The 17,268-nt window shown below is 35.8% G+C and overlaps 1 protein-coding gene across 1 annotated transcript in view; it reads right to left on the bottom strand.

The window, feature by feature from the left end:
• The window catches only part of ALG13 (ALG13 UDP-N-acetylglucosaminyltransferase subunit), a 74,350-nt gene that overhangs the window by 10,147 nt on the left and 46,935 nt on the right, over positions 1–17,268 (bottom strand). Inside the window, 5 exon segments of the mRNA XM_074323865.2 lie at positions 706–886; positions 2,483–2,523; positions 4,629–4,811; positions 14,824–14,989; positions 16,228–16,299. Of these exon segments, the coding sequence (XP_074179966.2) occupies positions 706–886; positions 2,483–2,523; positions 4,629–4,811; positions 14,824–14,989; positions 16,228–16,299 (643 nt within the window).

Genomic DNA, 17,268 nt, shown 5'->3' with positions numbered 1-17,268 from the left:
GTTTGATGAAATGAAAAATAAATAAGATTGGCATTTTTGTTCACAAATGTGTGGCTTTCAGGAAAACACTGATTACTAGCATGGTTTGGTGCCCCTGCCTTGATTTGTGCATAGGTGCCAGCAGTTTTACCCGCCACTGATATTTGCACTCCCATTGCAAATCTAACAGAGTGAAAGGGACAAACAAAATCTGTGCATTATGATGAATACTTCTGGCTTCATGGATCATTTGAAAGGATCTCAGGGACCCCATGTACCATGTTTTGAGAAACACTGGTCTAGTATTTGAACCTAATTCTGTTTCCCCAAAAGTAAGACCTAGCTGGACCATCAGCTCTAATGCGTCTTTTGGAGCAAAAATTAATTTGGGACCCAGTCTTTATATTATATTACATTATATTACATTACATTACATTACATTACATTATATTACATTATATTATATTATATTATAATTATATTATATTAAGACCCGGTATTATATTATGTTATATTATATTGCATTATATAACACCCGGTCTTATATTATAGTTAATTAAGACCGTGTCTTATATTAATTGTTGCTCCAAAAGACACATTAGAGCTGATGGTCCGGCTAGGTCTTATTTTTGGGGGAAACACGGTGAAATACCCGATGGCTATTATTAAATTGTGCAAAATAAAATCCAATGGTCTTTCTCACAAACAATCTCATTACATACTCACCATTTGCTGATGCTTCTGCCTGTGCACCATCTTGTCTCCCCACCTCACTGTACAACTGAGGAATGGTCTGATCTACCAGAGGAGGTGGCTCAGTATAGACTGAATAATTCTCTACATGAAGCTGTTGCTGCTGCATCTGTGGCACATAGACCATGGAGTGCCAGTAGTTGTGGTAATAGCACTTGGGCAAGAAAGGGAAAAAATAAACACTTTATTGTTCTATTTTCTTAAAGTAGTGCACTTCCTCTCTAAAAAAAAAAAAAAAAAAAGTTGGGCCATAATTTTCCCATGGGGTAACACTGAAATTTTTTACTTAAAAGATATGACATTTAGAAAATCTATTCTCCATTATAATTTTAAAACCTTTTGCAGCATCTGTATCTCATATTTGGACCTAGGAATTCTTTTAGGAAAGCATCTGATGGAAATAAAGAGATATACACAATGACATGTATAAACAGAAGTGTTTTATGGCATTATTTTTAAAAGCAGGACACCTTGAACAACCTAAATATTCAACAATAGGGAAGTAGATGAATAAATTATGATCTATTCATGATAGAACACAAAACAGGCAATAAAAAAAAAACTGTCAAATATTTAAATGAAAAAATGCTCATACTGTTAACTTAAAAGTTTACAAAATTACACAGCATAGTCCACATTACTTTGTAAATTATGCAAACAAACGCAAAGGAAATCTATCAAAGTATACAGTAGTTATACAGATGATTTCAGTTTTCTTTATACTTTAGTATTTTCCAGATATACTACAATGAATGCTATTACTTTTATTATGAAAAAAAGTATTAAAATATTTTCTGCATTTTCTTGTTTCCCCTGAAGGAATATTTTAAAAATGCTCAGCCTTGTGGAATAAATCACAATGTTTCCACACGTGACTATAATAAACTAACACAACTGAAGGGACAAATCGTTTATTTTTTCAATTCTTGAAATTTCCTTTATGAAAGTTAGTCTCAAATAACAAAAACCAACTTCACTACTCTAAATTTACAAATGTGTTCCAGTTGGGGAAGATAATTTTCTGTAAATGATATGTCCGAGGTTTTAAGGAAATCTATGACCTAATCTAAGCATTATCCAAGAGACTATCTAGTTTACTATCATTGGCAAATCTTAAGAAGCATCATTCCTTTTCAGGAAACACCATCTTGTTATAGCAGAAGTGTCATTTCAAGGAGAAAATGATCCCTGAATGAATAAAAGAGCTCTTAGATGAAATCAGAGATACTTGCTGTGATATTAAAATATTTGTCAGTATCCACCTTTTACAACTCAGGGGAGTGGTGAAAATCAAGTGTCTGGCAAATATCTATGAACACATGAATGCTTAAAAATAATACAGCTCTTTAAATGTCTGAATTTGATTACTTTTCACATGGAATGCAGAAATAACCCTCAAATGTTTTAAGTAAGCAGGATAAACAACACATTTATTATTTTGAGACAGAAAAACATAGTGAAGAGTTAGCACATGATGCTAAATATGGAGGTCAGTATATGCTAAAGTTGTGCTGCTTAGAGTCCCCACTCACCACAATTTAACAACTATTTTATAAGAGAAACTGAAGCACTGGGATGCTAAAGTAGAAAACTGACGTACATGATCTTCAGAGATCTTTTATAAAGACAGAAATATAACTTTCAGGCCCCTGACAGTATTCTTGGCTTTCAAATATCAAGAGTCTGATGATCAAAACAGCTTATATTTTTAATACAGAGCTTATCAAAGCAATTTTAACATAATTCTTACCTGCAATCCCAGATTGAAATAATACTGCAAAACTTTTGTATCTAAAATTTAAAAAATTTAATTGTAGTCACTAAATGACATAAGCAATTAGAACTACCACTTAAAAACTTTTGAGTATTAAGGTAGATACAAATGTAGTCTTCCTACATCAACACCACCAACCAGTTCCACCTTAGAGTAAATGACCATTTACCTACTACTACAGCTAAGATCATTATCTGAGCCAAGGTTTAATCACCAAATACATGCTTTATTTCTACTCTTAATACTAGCAGGTGTTACAAGAATGCCACTCTGCTAATATTTACAAAGAATCCAGTAAAGGAATTTTTTTTGCTCATTTCAAGAGTACAATTTTACTTCAATACAAATCTACTACATAAGCAATCATATTGGATCTCAGTTAGTGGAGCTACTACATAGTACAAACTAAATGCTCTGCTAATGCTAAAATTAGTTATGCCTACTGAGGTAACTAGCACGGTATGAAACAATTCACCTTGTTTTCAGTCAACACGACTAAACACCATTAGAACTCCAAAAACAGGAGGCAATGAGCACAGTAACATCAAATAAGTTAAATCCTAAGATGATAAAATTTCTCCAAACATAGAACTTAATTAAAATATTTCACAAATGAACATAAACTAGATGTAGGGGCGAAGAGGGAATAGTCTTAGCATTCCAATTATATAAATGTATTTTTACCGATTGACCTGGGATCCATGTGTATTCTTATAAATAATATAACCTGAGTTCCACTAACAAATGAATTCTCACAAAACCCCTTTCTTAAGTTGGAGATTCCTGATACATATACGTATGTTTACTGCCACTTTAAATGGCATGGGATTCCACTCCTTAGTATATACATACATCCACACAAAACTTGTATACAAAAATTCATAGCAGTTATTACTCACAATAGTGAAAAATTGGAAACCCAAATGTACATCAATTAATAGATAATAAAATGTGGTGTATCCATTCAATGAAATATTATTCATCCATAAAAAGGAATGAAGTAATGATATATGGTACACTATTAATGAAATAGGAAATCAAGAAGAGTTAATATTTTGCATGGCCTAGAGAGAAAAAAGAAGAGATAAAGATGAGGACTTTCATCACAGTCAGACTGGGTTTTAAGTGAAAGTAAGAAAGCCAAGTGAAAATGTCTAGCAAGTAGCCAGCGACAAGTACCTGAAACTTAAAAGGCCAGGGTTAGACAGATTTAGGAATCATCTACATAAAGGTGATACTGAAGTTTTAAGGTAGAGAGAACAGAATGGAGTTGAAGATCTTGGTGACTACCTTAGGTGCTAGAAAAAAATTGAAAAGCAGCTAGAAAAATCAAGAGAATGTTACAGCAAAGAAATTATAAATAAGTTATAAACAACTTTCAACTACAATTCTCTTTTGAGAAACACTGCTAAAGTGAGAGGTAACAAAGAACATCCAATGGAAAGCTACTCCTTAGTTTAATTAGGGAAACAAAACATATGGCTGAAATCTAAGGCATACCAGCTCCTTTTTTTGCACCCCCAACTCCTCAAAAAAAAAAAAAGAAGAAAAAAAAAAACTTTTCCAAGTCTTCAAAGTTCAGTTAGAATCCTAAATAATACTAAATATCAAAGACTACAACAATTCAACACATTTGTGTTTGTGGTGAGGATTTAAGAAAAAAAATGGAGAATATTTTGATATTGACGCCTGCTTTTCAAGAAAAACAATTGATAGAGCAAAAATATCCAGTTGAGTATCTTCTCCAAGACAGACACATAAGCTACCAAAAAGCAGCATGAGTCAGCTCAACCATCCACTTCTTGATTATGCACAATATATTCTCAGCTTTTGTTGCTCCATTCCTTAGTCATTTACTTAGTATTATGCTCTCGAGTCAATTTCCATTTGGTCCCTCACCCTACTCCCATTGGTTACCCAGAGATATTCTCTAACATTAAAAAAAATAAAAAAATAAATTCCAGGGTTGGCCGGTTAGCTCAGATGGTTAGAGTGTGGTGCTAATAACACCAAAGTTGCAGGTTCAATCCCGGTATGGGCCATGTGAGCGGCACCCTCCCTAATAATTTTTTTTTAATCCCAGATCTAAATAACCCTCACCCAAGTCTCAAAATGCATGTACCTTGAGGCAGATCACTGCCACTTGGATCACAGGAATAAGGTGGAGGTGGTAGAGGTAAGTCTGAAGCCTCCCCCACCTCAAAAGAAGGAGGAGGTGGGGGTGGAGGTGGTAGTGGTGGTGGCAGAGAGGCAGCAACAGCAGGCATCGGAGCAGATAAGTATGGGTAGGATGGTGAAGCAATCACTACAAAACAAACAAAGCATAACGTAACAATTCAAAACTGTAACACCTTATAAGCAGAGTTCATCTACTTCTTGTGTGTTCCAACATGGTCAAACAACTCTGATTCTTATGGTCTGACTTAAAAACAAAAATCTGGAAGGTAAATTGCCCCACATTCTCCTAGACATGCCACTTCAAAACAGGTTCATTACAGGTTGAGTTAAGGAAATTACTTGAAATCAAAAGGAAAAGCTTTGACTATCAAAACTTTGAACACCAGCTAAAAGAACATAAAACAACAAAAAGAAAACATTAAAGCAAAAGTTTTACTTAGCTGAATACAAAGTTAAGGATGTTTTCAGCCATCTGACATTCTTAGTCAAATCAGAAGATGTAGAAACTAAGAAGAGAAACTAATTTGCATAGATAACAGATTTAAGTAATCCCTGAAGGTTTCTACTTGGTAGCATTAGAGTAATATAGGGAACTCTAAATCATGACAGTTCATTTCTAGGACATACGGAATCTAAAACAGACAAGTTTAGGTGAAATATCTTACCCCTGTAACTTTCTATACCTGTTACTATAGCTCAAAAACAACACCCACTTAGTAATTTCACAGTTTTTGATATAAGGAATTCAAATATAATTATGTTTAAATATTAATACATTCTTCTATGATGATAAAGGAAACAATGTGGTTCCAACCTAGTAAAAATAAATTATCTCCATAATATACGTAATATGCCAGATAAATCTGTTAAATTTTTTGACAAAAGATAAATGATACAACCCTTCAAGTTTAATTCAACATTTTAGCTAAGAAATTAAAGTACTACGTTTTATCATTGTGTGACCTGCACTGTAATTTTAACCCTGAGAAATACAGAAAGATTAGTCTAGTCTATTCAATAAAGGTTTAAGTTCAGAGTCTTAGAACAGATAGTTTAGGTATAGCAAGTCAACACAGGCTGAATTTGTTATTCTGAGAATTTAGCAACAGAAATTTAAGGCCAATTACAAATAATCCACATTGTCTCCATTCGCCAACATAAATATTAACAATACACTTATCTATACCCTTTATACAGTTACGGGGTAATAGTAATAGGAGATCTGGGTCTTAGGGTGATTTGCAACTTGATAAAACAACTCTTTGGGGATGATTAAAGTGTTCTTTCTTGACTGTAGTGGTAGTTACAACTCTACACACTGTCAAAACACATAGAACTAGGCACCAAAAAATGAATTTTACCATCTATAAATTAAACAGTAAATTATACAAAACTTGCTCAACTAACTTTTCTGGAGTTTTGTCACACATGTGGAAATCTCCACTTTTACAGTTTGGAAGAGGAATTTGATTTTTAGACTATCTCCAAATGTTCTAAAAGCTTTATGGATTTGCTTTCTATAAAATAATGGCTTCTTCAACAAAGCTCAATGCTCGTGCCTTTTTTTTTTAAATTTATTGGGGTGACAACTGTTAGTAAAATTACATAGATTTCAGGTGTACAATTCTGTATTACATCATCTATGAAGCCCATTGTGTGTTCATCACCCAGAGTCAGTTCTCCTTCCATCACCATATATTTCATCCCCCTTACCCTCATCTCCCACCCCCTACCCCCCTTACCCTCTGGTAACCTTTTAAATGAGCACTCAAATCACATCATTTAAAAATAAATGAATGAAACATGAAGCAACAAATGAACAAATAAAACAAACTCATAAATAAATAAATAAAACAAAATAAAACACACATGGACACGAACAACAGTATGGTGGTTACCAGAGGGAAAGGGGGATTGCAAGGAGGATGAAGCTAAAAGCATTCTCCTTAAGATCAGGAACAAGGCAAGGATGCCCGGTTTCACTTAACATAGAACTGGAAGCCATATCCACAACAATCAGACAAGAAAAAGCAATAAGAGGCGTCTAAGTTGGAAGGAAAGAAGTAAAACTGTCATTATATTTGCAGATGACATGATATTATATAGAGAGATCCCTAATGATTCCACCAAAGCTATTAGAAATGATAAATGAATTCAGTAAGGTAGGACACAAAATTGATATTCAGAAATCAAGCATTTTTATATACCAATGATTATCTGTCAAAAAGGGAAATTAATAAATCCCATTTACAACTGCATCGAAAAAAATAAAATACCTAGGAATAAATTTAACCAAGGAGGTAAAAGACCTGTACTCAGAAAACTGTAAGAAACTGAAGAAAGAACTTGAAGATACAAATAAATGGAAGCATATACCATGCTCTTGGATAGGAAGAATTAACAGTTAAAATGTCCATACTACCCAAAGCAATCTATATATTCAATACAATCCCTATGAAAATACCAATGTCATTTTTCACAGAACTAGAATAATCTTAAAATTTATATGAAACCACAAAAGACCCTGAATAGCCACAGCAACCTTAAGAAAAAAATAACAAAATCGGAGGTATAACACTACCTGAAATGAAACTGTTCTACAAGGCTATTTGAATCAAAACAGCATGGTCCTGGCATGAACACAGACACACATATTGATATACTGATGGAACGGAAATATTCCCACACCTATATGGAAATTTAATCTGTGACAAAGGAGGCAAGAACATACAGTGAGGTAAAGGCAGTCTATTCAATAAAAGGTGTTGGGGGAAAGTGGACAGTACATGCAAAAATAATAAAACTGGACCACCTTCTTACTCTACCGTGTTTCCCGAAAATAAGACCTAGCCAGACCATGAGCTCTAATGCATCTTTTGGAGCAAAAATTAATATAAGACACAGTCTTGTATTATAATATATAAAAGCGGGTATTAAATATTATATTATATTATATTATATTAGACCCAGTCTTATATAAGACCAGGTTATTATATTAATTATATTATATAATATTATATTATACCCAGTCTCATATTATATTAAAATAAGACCGTGTCTTATATTAATTTTTGTTCCAAAAGATGCATCAGAGTTGATGGTCTGGCTAGGTCTTATTTTCGGGGAAACACGGTATACACAAGAATAAACTCAAAATGCATTAAAAACTTACATATAAGACCCGATACCATAAAACTCCTAGAAGAAAATATAGGCAGTAAACTCTGACATTGCTCTTAGTGATATTTTTTCTGATCTATCTCCTCAGGCAAGGGAAACAAAAGAAAAAAATAAACAAGTGGTACTACATCAAACTAAAAAGTTTTTGAACAGCAAAGGAAACATCCAACAAAATGAAACATCAACCTACTGAATGGGAGAAGATATCTGCCAATGACATATCTGAAAAGGGGTCAATATCAAAAATTTATAAAAATTTCATACAACACCAAAAAAAATCCAATTAAAAGATGGGCAGAGAACCTGAATAAATATACCCAAAGAGGACATATGCATGGCCAACAGACATATGAAAAGATGTTCAATATCACTAATCATCAGAGAAATGCTAATTCAAACCACGATGAGACATCACCTCATACCTGTCAGGATAGTTATCTTCAATAAATCAACAAACAACAAGTGCGGGCGAGGGTGTGGAGAAAAGGGGACTCTCGTACACTGTTGGTGGGACTGCAAATTGGTGCAGCCACTATGGAAAAGATCCGGAGGTTTACCAAAAAATTAAAAATAGATCTACCTATGACTCAGAAATTCCACTTCTGGGTATTCATCTGAAGAAATCCAAAACACCAATTTAATAAGACATATACACCCCTATGTTCATTGCAGCACTATTTACAATAGCTAACATATGGAAGTAACCCAACTGCCTATTAATAGACAATTGGATAAAGAGGATGTGGTACATATACACAATGGGATATTACTCGGCCATAAAAAGAATGAAATCTTCCCATTTGCAACAACACTGATGGACCTAGAAGGTATTATGGTAAGTGAAATAAGTCAGACTGAGAAAGACAAACACCATATGATCTCACTTATATGTTGAATCTAAAGAACAAAGTAAACAAATAAAACAGAAACAGACTCACCGATACAGAGAACAAACTAAAGGTTGCCAGATGGGAGCAGGGTTGGGGAGCTGGGTGAAAAAGTTGAAGGGATTAAGAAATACAAATTGGTAGTTACAAAACAGTCATGGGGATGTAAAGTACAGCATAGAAAATACAGTCAACAATGTTACAACAACTATGTATAGTGCCAGGTCAGTACTAGACTAATGGGGAGGGGAGAATCACTGCATAAATTACATAATTGTCTAACCACTACACCTGTACACCTGAAACAAATATAAAATAATACTGAATGTCAAGTATAACTGAAAAAATAATTTTTAAAAATAAAAAAATAAAATTTCAGGAAGAGAAAAAAAGCTAATGGAGTAAATTAATGGAGTTACCTAAAGAGAATGTGATTATGATCATCATGTAAAAACCAACTAGTAGACACAGAGGTAGTTAAATAAGTTCTAATGCGGCTGAGAGAATATAGGGCAGAAAAAAATTTGGAGGTTACTGTCTGAATTCACCTTCCGTGTAAATGCATACTACAATAAGCCCCATAAGGAAAAGCTTTTATAATTTCCAGTTGCTCTAGAGATGTATGAGCATCTCATTTGCAGGCTTAAGAGAGCTCTACAGCATTAACAGGTATATAGTTCAAGGGATGGTTCCAGAACAGAAGCAAACTTTTCTAATATTAACAGAAACCAATAAAATGCACTCAAAATGCTTGTTTGTTCCTGTCCATGTAGCTGTACCCTGCTTCAGGACATTTCAGTAGAAAATATGAATATACATAAGACCTGGCTTCCTTAGAGACCAAAGGGCATGACCAAGACTAAGGTGCAGTGAGGTGCAAAATTCAAGGGGCCACCAAATTAATGCAAAAACAAAAATACATGAATAAATAAAATATCAAAATTCCAAAGATAGGATACAAATCTCTACTCGTATGACTTCAAGAGTGAATGCCTCACTGAACTCACCCAAAGCCTGGCCCACAGATTCTGTCTTTAGGGTGAGTCACTAGTCCTGGCCCTGGCAAAAGCCTTGGGAACAATTACAAAAACTCAGTTATAAAAGGATGTGATGTCTATGAGGAGTCTCATATTAAAGGCAATCACGACATCTTGTTACCTGGCAGATAGGCAGTGACTTAAAAGAGAATGGGATGGGGCTGCCAGATAGTCACATGAATAACATGGAAAAAATGAGTTGTTTCATCTAGAGGACAGGAACGGTAAAGAGCAGCTCAAAAACAGCCAAGGCCTGGTAGAGTTATAGTTGAAGTTCATAACTGAATCAAAAAACAAAAAGTAAAATAAATGAAGGCAGCATACATTTTTAGAAATATCTACATAGAACTAATCTGGCATTTAATGAGTAAGTTTTTAATGACTCTACATAAATGAGGCATTACGATGTTTGATTCACCTGTCACTTGATTTTTTTTAGGTCAGACGGCTGCTGGAAGACAGCCAACACTTTCCCTAGTAGTACAGAACATATAAGAAAGGAAGGACAAATACTTGCTTCTTTCTATTTTCCAGTTTTCAAGAAAATAAACTGGTTTCCTATCATCCTCTTTAAGGTGACCAAGTTTTTAAACATTAGGAACTTTTAAATTTAACATATTTGAGATGTTCCAATCTATTGCAGTTATTACTGTTGAAGCTCAAATTATTCCATCTTTGGCCAGTGGGAACCTCTTCAAGATGGCACCTGAGTCCCTCTGGCATGACCCTAGTACTCTTTGATAGCTACCTGTCATGACAAGATGATCCGGGCTCACCTTAAACATTTCCTGCCCAGACCTGGAATCAGCATTGCTCCACAAAATTTTTTTTTTTTTTTTTTAAGTGAGAAACGGTATTTCAAGACCACAAACTGTGCTAGGGATACTCATTGCTGTTTCTAGGCCTTTTCAGTGAACAGACCTAGGAAATAATACAAATATATTTAAAGGTAAAATACCTGAAGTACTTATTGACACTTCTAATTCAAACTTGAGGCCATAAAAAGTTTTACTTAGCCTCTTTATTACATCTGTATTGTCTTTCTTCCATACTGAGACTCCTGGTTAACAAGAACACAGGACATAAAAACAGAATATCCCATACTCACTCATTTGTTTTAACTGACATTACGCAGTCTCCAAATAACAATCTAAGTGTCCAGATAAAAGAATCTGAAGTCTGACAACTGAGGACATTAAAAAATGTTTGGCATATAGTCTCTCAATTCTCCCACTTTCAAAAACAGCCATAGTATATCTATATCGTCCAAACATAAGGCTATTATATAGCATATGCTTAACCTATCAGCCCTCATTTTGTCTTAATTCTATAGGTAAATACAGAGGGTGCCAAAAATATGTATACACATTTTAAGGAAAACTGCATTAAAATTGTAATACTCAATATATACCAATAACAAAAGATGAATACAAGTCACATTTGACTTCCGCAATTACAAGAGATGTTCAAAGTGGTTACCATCAGTGTCCAGACACTTCTGATTACAGCGAACTACTGCTTGAGCAACACTGACAAAAGTGTCCACTTGTTTGGCACCCCCAGTATATATTTAATACTTACCATCAGGTCTTATGCTGATGTCACTAATTATTTTTGTAGTATAAAAGTGAAAACTCATTCTCTAACGCACTGCTGTCCATCCAATACAACTTTCTGTGATGGTAGAAACATTCTTTATCTGCACTGTCCAATACTGTAGCTGCTAGCTACATGTGCCTTTGAGCACTTGGACATGCTATTGAGCAACTGAAGGTTTATTTTAATTAGTTACAATTAATTTAAAGTATCACATGCAGCTAGTGTTTACCTAGCTTGACAGCATAGCTTTAGCAGATTCTTCAGGAAGTGCTCATGCAAATATTCTCTGGGTGCCCTTAAAAATCAGTTTGATTGGATATAAAATCTTTGGCTCACACATTTTTTTAAAAAACTTTTATTGGGGAAGGCGGACAGGACTTTATTGGGGAACAGTGTGTACTTCCAGAAGTCAAGTTGTTGTCCTTTCAATCTTAGTTGTGGAGGGTGCCGTTCAGGTTCAAGTTGTTGTCCTTTCAGTCTTAGTTGTGGAGGGCGCAGCTCAGCTCCAGGTCCAGTTGCCGTTTTTCTAGTTGCAGGGGGCACAGCCCACCATCCCTTGCGGGAGTCGAACCGGCAACCTTGTGGTTGAGAGGAGGCATTCCAACCAACTGAGCCATCTGGGAGCTCAGTGGCAGCTCAGCTCAAGGTGCCGTGTTCAATTTTAGTTGCAGGGGATGCTGCGCACCATCCCTTGTGGGACTCAAGGACTTGAACTGGCAACCTTGTGGTTGAGAGCCCACTGGCCCATGTGGGAATCGAACCAGCAGCCTTCGTTGTTAAGAGCATGGAACTCTAACCGCCTGAGCCACTGGGCCAGCCCACACATTATTTTATTAGTTTAAAGGTTACTCCATTTTCTTCTAGCATGAAGCATCGCTGTCAAAGTATGAGATTATCATTTTCTTTTATACTCGATAGGCTCTTTTACATAGATAATCAAAGGTCTGTCTATTTCTTTGAAGTCCAGGCATTATACTAAGATAACCTGGTGTTGGTTGTTCTGGGTCAATATTCCCAGGTATGCAGAGTAGTAATTCACTATGTAGTTTTAAAGGTTTTTTAATTTCAGGAAAATTTTCTGATTTACACTTTTAAGTATTTGTTCTTTTCCCTTACTTTGGTTTTCTTCTTCAGGGACTTCTATCAGTGTTTGATCTCCTTTACCTAATGTTAGTATGTCACTTGTGAATCTTTACCTTTGTTTTCTTCACTTTAATTCCCCCCCTCTTCTTACATCTTTCTCGTAAAGCATTATCTGTTGTGTATACCAGGGGTGCCAAAAAATGTACACACATGACTTGTATTCATCTTTTGTTATCGGTATATATTATTACAATTTTTTTTAAAGATTTTATTGGGGAAGGGGAACAGGACTTTATTGGGGAACAGTGTGCACTTTCAGGACTTTTCTCCAAGTCAAGTTGTTGTCCTTTCAATCTTAGTTGTGGAGGGTTCTATTCAGCTTCAAGTTGTTGTTCTTTCAGTCTTAGTTGTGGAGGGCGCAGCTCAGCTCCAGGTCCAGTTGCCGTTGCTAGTTGCAGGGGGCACAGCCCACCATCCCTTGCGGGAGTCGAACCGGCAACCTTGTGGTTGAGAGGACATGCTCCAACCAACTGAGCCATCCAGGAGCTCAGTGGCAGCTCAGCTCAAGGTGCCATGTTCAATTTTAGTTGCAGGGGACGCTGCCCACCATCCCTTGCGGGAGTCGAGGAATTGAACTGGCAACCTTGTGGTTGAGAGCCCACTGGCCCATGTGGGAATCGAACCGGCAGCCTTCGGACTTAGGAGCACGGAGCTCTAACTGCCTGAGCCACGGGGCCGGCCCCGAGTATTACAATTTTAATACAGTCTTTTTCCTTTCTTAAAATGTGTATACATTTTTTTGGCACCCTCTGTATTTGGTCATGTTCTGTATAGTTTACTCTTCATTACTGAAATGACTTTCTTCCATTTCTAACACTTTCTTGAGTATTGTTACCTCATCTGTGTTTTTCTGATTCTAATTTGTTAATCTTTAACATTTTATATTATTTTATTAATGTCTAGCTCATTCTGAAATACCTGTTAATTTAATTACATTTAGCTTGTTTAGTTCTGTTTAATGGACACATGGTTTTACCGTCTAAGGACGTTATTCTTTTTTTTTCTTAAAACATCTTGATATAGGATTTGACCTTAGTGCTTTTCTTCTGTTCATTTTTATGTGAAATTATTTTTCATGAACTTTTAGGAGGTAAGAGTATAGGAAAGATTTTCTGATTTCATAGTTCTCTCTTCTCTATTGTTTTTGTGTAGTGTTCAGAAACACAACTGCTTTCTAGAATTCCTTGGCTCTGTTCTCAACTTTAGTTTGGACCTGCTCTTTTCCCTATCCTGATGAATTCTGACTCCACTCCCAGCAGTTTTTCCCCAATAAAGAATACTGTCCTAAAAGGGAGACCTGACAGGTTAGTTTTGAGAGTTCTTAGGGGTCAAATTGCTCCAAGCCCTTCAGTCCCGTTACCATGTACCCAAAGCACTCACCTAGTATTGGAAAGGGCAAATCCCTTCCTAAACATAGTTGCTCCTTCCAAATTGGCTGCCCCATTTTCCAGTGAATTCTTATTAGTTCTTTAGGGGTTTTTCTATTCTCAGGTCCATCAGGCCACATCCCTGATGCTTCCGTCTTCTTCCTCCCACACAGACCCTGATAGCATGGAGGCCTTGTGAAGTGGTGGTTTGCTCCCAACTGCTTATATTTTGTGGTTTGTAGGAATAACTTTTCACTTAGTTTTGTTACAAGTATTGTCCATGGGTTTTTGTTTTGCTATTTCCATTTTTATTTGGGGTCTCAAATTGAAAAGCTATGTAGTTGTTGCCACCACCTTCCCAGAGTTCTGCTGAGAATGTTATCTCATTGGAATTCCACAACCACTTCATAACTTGGTACTACAAGCACCTACAGACTCATAGATGAGAAAGGTTCAATAACCTGTCCAAAATTACACAGCTAGCCAAGTCATAAAACCAAGATTCTAACTTGGATCTCTTAAATTCTAGCACCTATATTTTTATATTCATAGGAAAATGATTCATTATATAGAAATGTATTTTATAGCAAATTTGTCAGGAATTAATTCTGTGAAATGCAAAAAAATCTATAAATTCCTGTATAATAAAACTTAATTCGAAGTTTGAGAAACTACAAGTCCTCTAAATTTTTAGTGGGGCAGCAAAATAATGGCTACAAAATCACATCAAAGGCAAATTCGCAAGAAAAAAAATTGAAACCCTGGCTCTCAAATCTCATGGATTCCTCAACTATAGTACATACTTTAAGTAGGTTAAACAAATGTAATCCTGGAAATTACAGTAATCCTATCACTACAACTGTTGCATGTGCATGTTCATGCATAGGAAAAGAAGCTTCCAAAGTGAGCAGCCACTAATAACCTACCTGGCCTGCCTTGTGTAGGTGAAGACACAAATAGAGGCTGTACAGCATTCTGTGAGGAAACTGAAGTAGTACTACTAGCTTGATTAGCTGTTGCACAGTTAGATAAGACTGGAGCTGGAACATTACTGGCACAGGAAGCTGCAATTGCTGCAGAATTTACGATCACCTGTAAACGTGGGAGAAAGTTTAGAAATCTTGAGTTTGGTTTCTCAAATAATATTAGTCTCTCATCTGATCCTACATTTCAGGAAATAGTATTTTGATAACTAAAACACAGAGAAGTCAATCTTTATTTAACCATGTATAGGAAGGTTATTTATTTTAGAAGACCCCAGATTACTTTGAGAGCTTCAACTTTTAAAATTTACTATTTTTCTGAAAAGGTAATATATATTAATATGACTCAAAAATCAAGTATAAAATTGTGTAACAATGAAGTTTCCCTTCAACCCCTGTTCTCCATCTGCCTAGTTCTCCTCTCCTCAAGCAAGTAACCTCTGTGTTTCCTGCATATTATCCAGAGATTTATACACTTAAAAAAAAAAAACAGAGAAGGTGCTTTGATTTTTTTTTTTAATTCATGAGACTACAAATTGTGTTTCTGATTAGGCCACAGCACCCAACACAGGGCTGTGTACAGAGAGGTGTTCCATAAATGGTAATAGACTCTTCTTGAATACAGTCCTCAATGCAGTCTCCATTTTCTTACCACCCACTACAGTGTGGCTGCTACTGCCTCTGGTCCTCAGAAACTGTATTCCAAGTCACCAGTGGTCTCTGTGGCAAAAAAATCCCAGTCAACTCGTTAGTCCTCACACTGCTTGACCTCTTGGAAACAGCTGACACTTTACTGCTCCTTGAAACATTTTCTCCCTGGGGCTTCAATAATAATACACTCTCCTGCTTTTCGCAGCTCCTTGGCTGTTCCTTCTCTACCCATTTTCAAAAATTTGGTGATTCACAGGCTCTGTTCTAGATGCTCTTCTCAATCTCTTCCTCTGCCAGAATGATCTTATTCACTCACTCCTATGGTTTCAGCTACCTTTTTGATGCCAACTCTCCATTCTACAGGAGTGCTTTACATTTAAGTCTCAGCAGATGACATTGACGTGGCAGGTAATTTATATTAACTCACTCATTACATAAGAAGTTCAGAGTAGATTAACAACTGTTAGTCTAATGTTGGCATATAAAACAGTGTCTGGACCACAGTAGATGCTCAATGTGTTGAATGAATTTACTAATCACTGTGCAGGGCACCACAAGGTATAATAATACTTAAGATAGGAATATAAGCAGCTTCTTTGAAGTATGATGAAGAGCAAAGAGAACAAAAAGAAAAAAAGTCAGTTTCCTGTGTTCAGACCACTGCAACTGACTGCTTGATAACACTATAAAGATTACCTTCTGGGGGTAGTTGTATGAGGTAACTGTGTCCTGAGGAGACATAGAACATGGTCTTCTGTCCTGAAGAGACTTTAGTGAATACAGAAATAGAGTTAAGTAAGGGGAAATCAAGAAACCAAACAACACATCAATAAAGGATTTGCTTTGTTTTAACACCTCCTAAAATTAATAAAGGTCATCTGCTCTGAAAGTATTCAAATTTGGAAGTGACTACTAAAATAACGCTCCAAAAATTATCACTCTAGTGCCTGATTTACATGACTTCTCTATTTCTGATCTATAGAGATCCAGATCATTATCTAACTCTAGTCCCAATGCAAATAAGGTAACAGAGGACTGTAATTTAAATACTTTCTCAGTGGCCCTTCTTTCCTCAAAATCTTCAAAATCAGTAGGACCAACAACAGTTTTGCTACAAGAAAGCATTCCATCTAAAGATGTAACTTGGGACAAGGGTGGATAATTGGTAATTTGGCTGCATCCTATTAGCCAGGATGTAGTATAATCCAACCACCACTCCCTCTGGCTCAAGACCTTGTCTTTGTGAAAGCAAAAATCATTTTATCAAATATACAGTGATGGAAGAACTGACTCTGGGTGGTGAACACACAGTGTGATATATAGATGATGTATTACAGAATTGTACATTTGAAACCTATGTAATTTTACTAACCATTGTCACCCCAATAAATTTTAATTAAAAATGATTTCAAAAGGTTCAGAGTTATACACGACAGACTGTCATGACAGCAAAAACAAACAAAAAACTAGCAACAGAAATGGGTAATAATGATAAGAACACAAAGGGAATCAGGGGAAATAATCACAGAAACAAGGTTCGGAACAATACTGTGACAAAGATGAGCCTAACTTAACAAAAACTTAAGATTGCACGTTTCTTAAATTTGTGTTCAAGTACAGCCAAAGTACCTGCCAAAAAGCAAACTTCAGCCCTGGCTCAGAAGGCCCATTGTGAATGCTAAACAATTCTAGAGAAGGATTTGGTTGAGAATCCTATGGAAATAAGAAGTAGGAATA

This window comes from Rhinolophus sinicus, chromosome 18 (genome assembly GCF_057876585.1).
Source record: "Rhinolophus sinicus isolate RSI-liver-muscle chromosome 18, RSI-T2T, whole genome shotgun sequence".
NCBI classification, from domain to species: Eukaryota; Metazoa; Chordata; class Mammalia; order Chiroptera; family Rhinolophidae; genus Rhinolophus; species Rhinolophus sinicus.
This window is presented reverse-complemented; position numbering and strand designations above follow the sequence as displayed.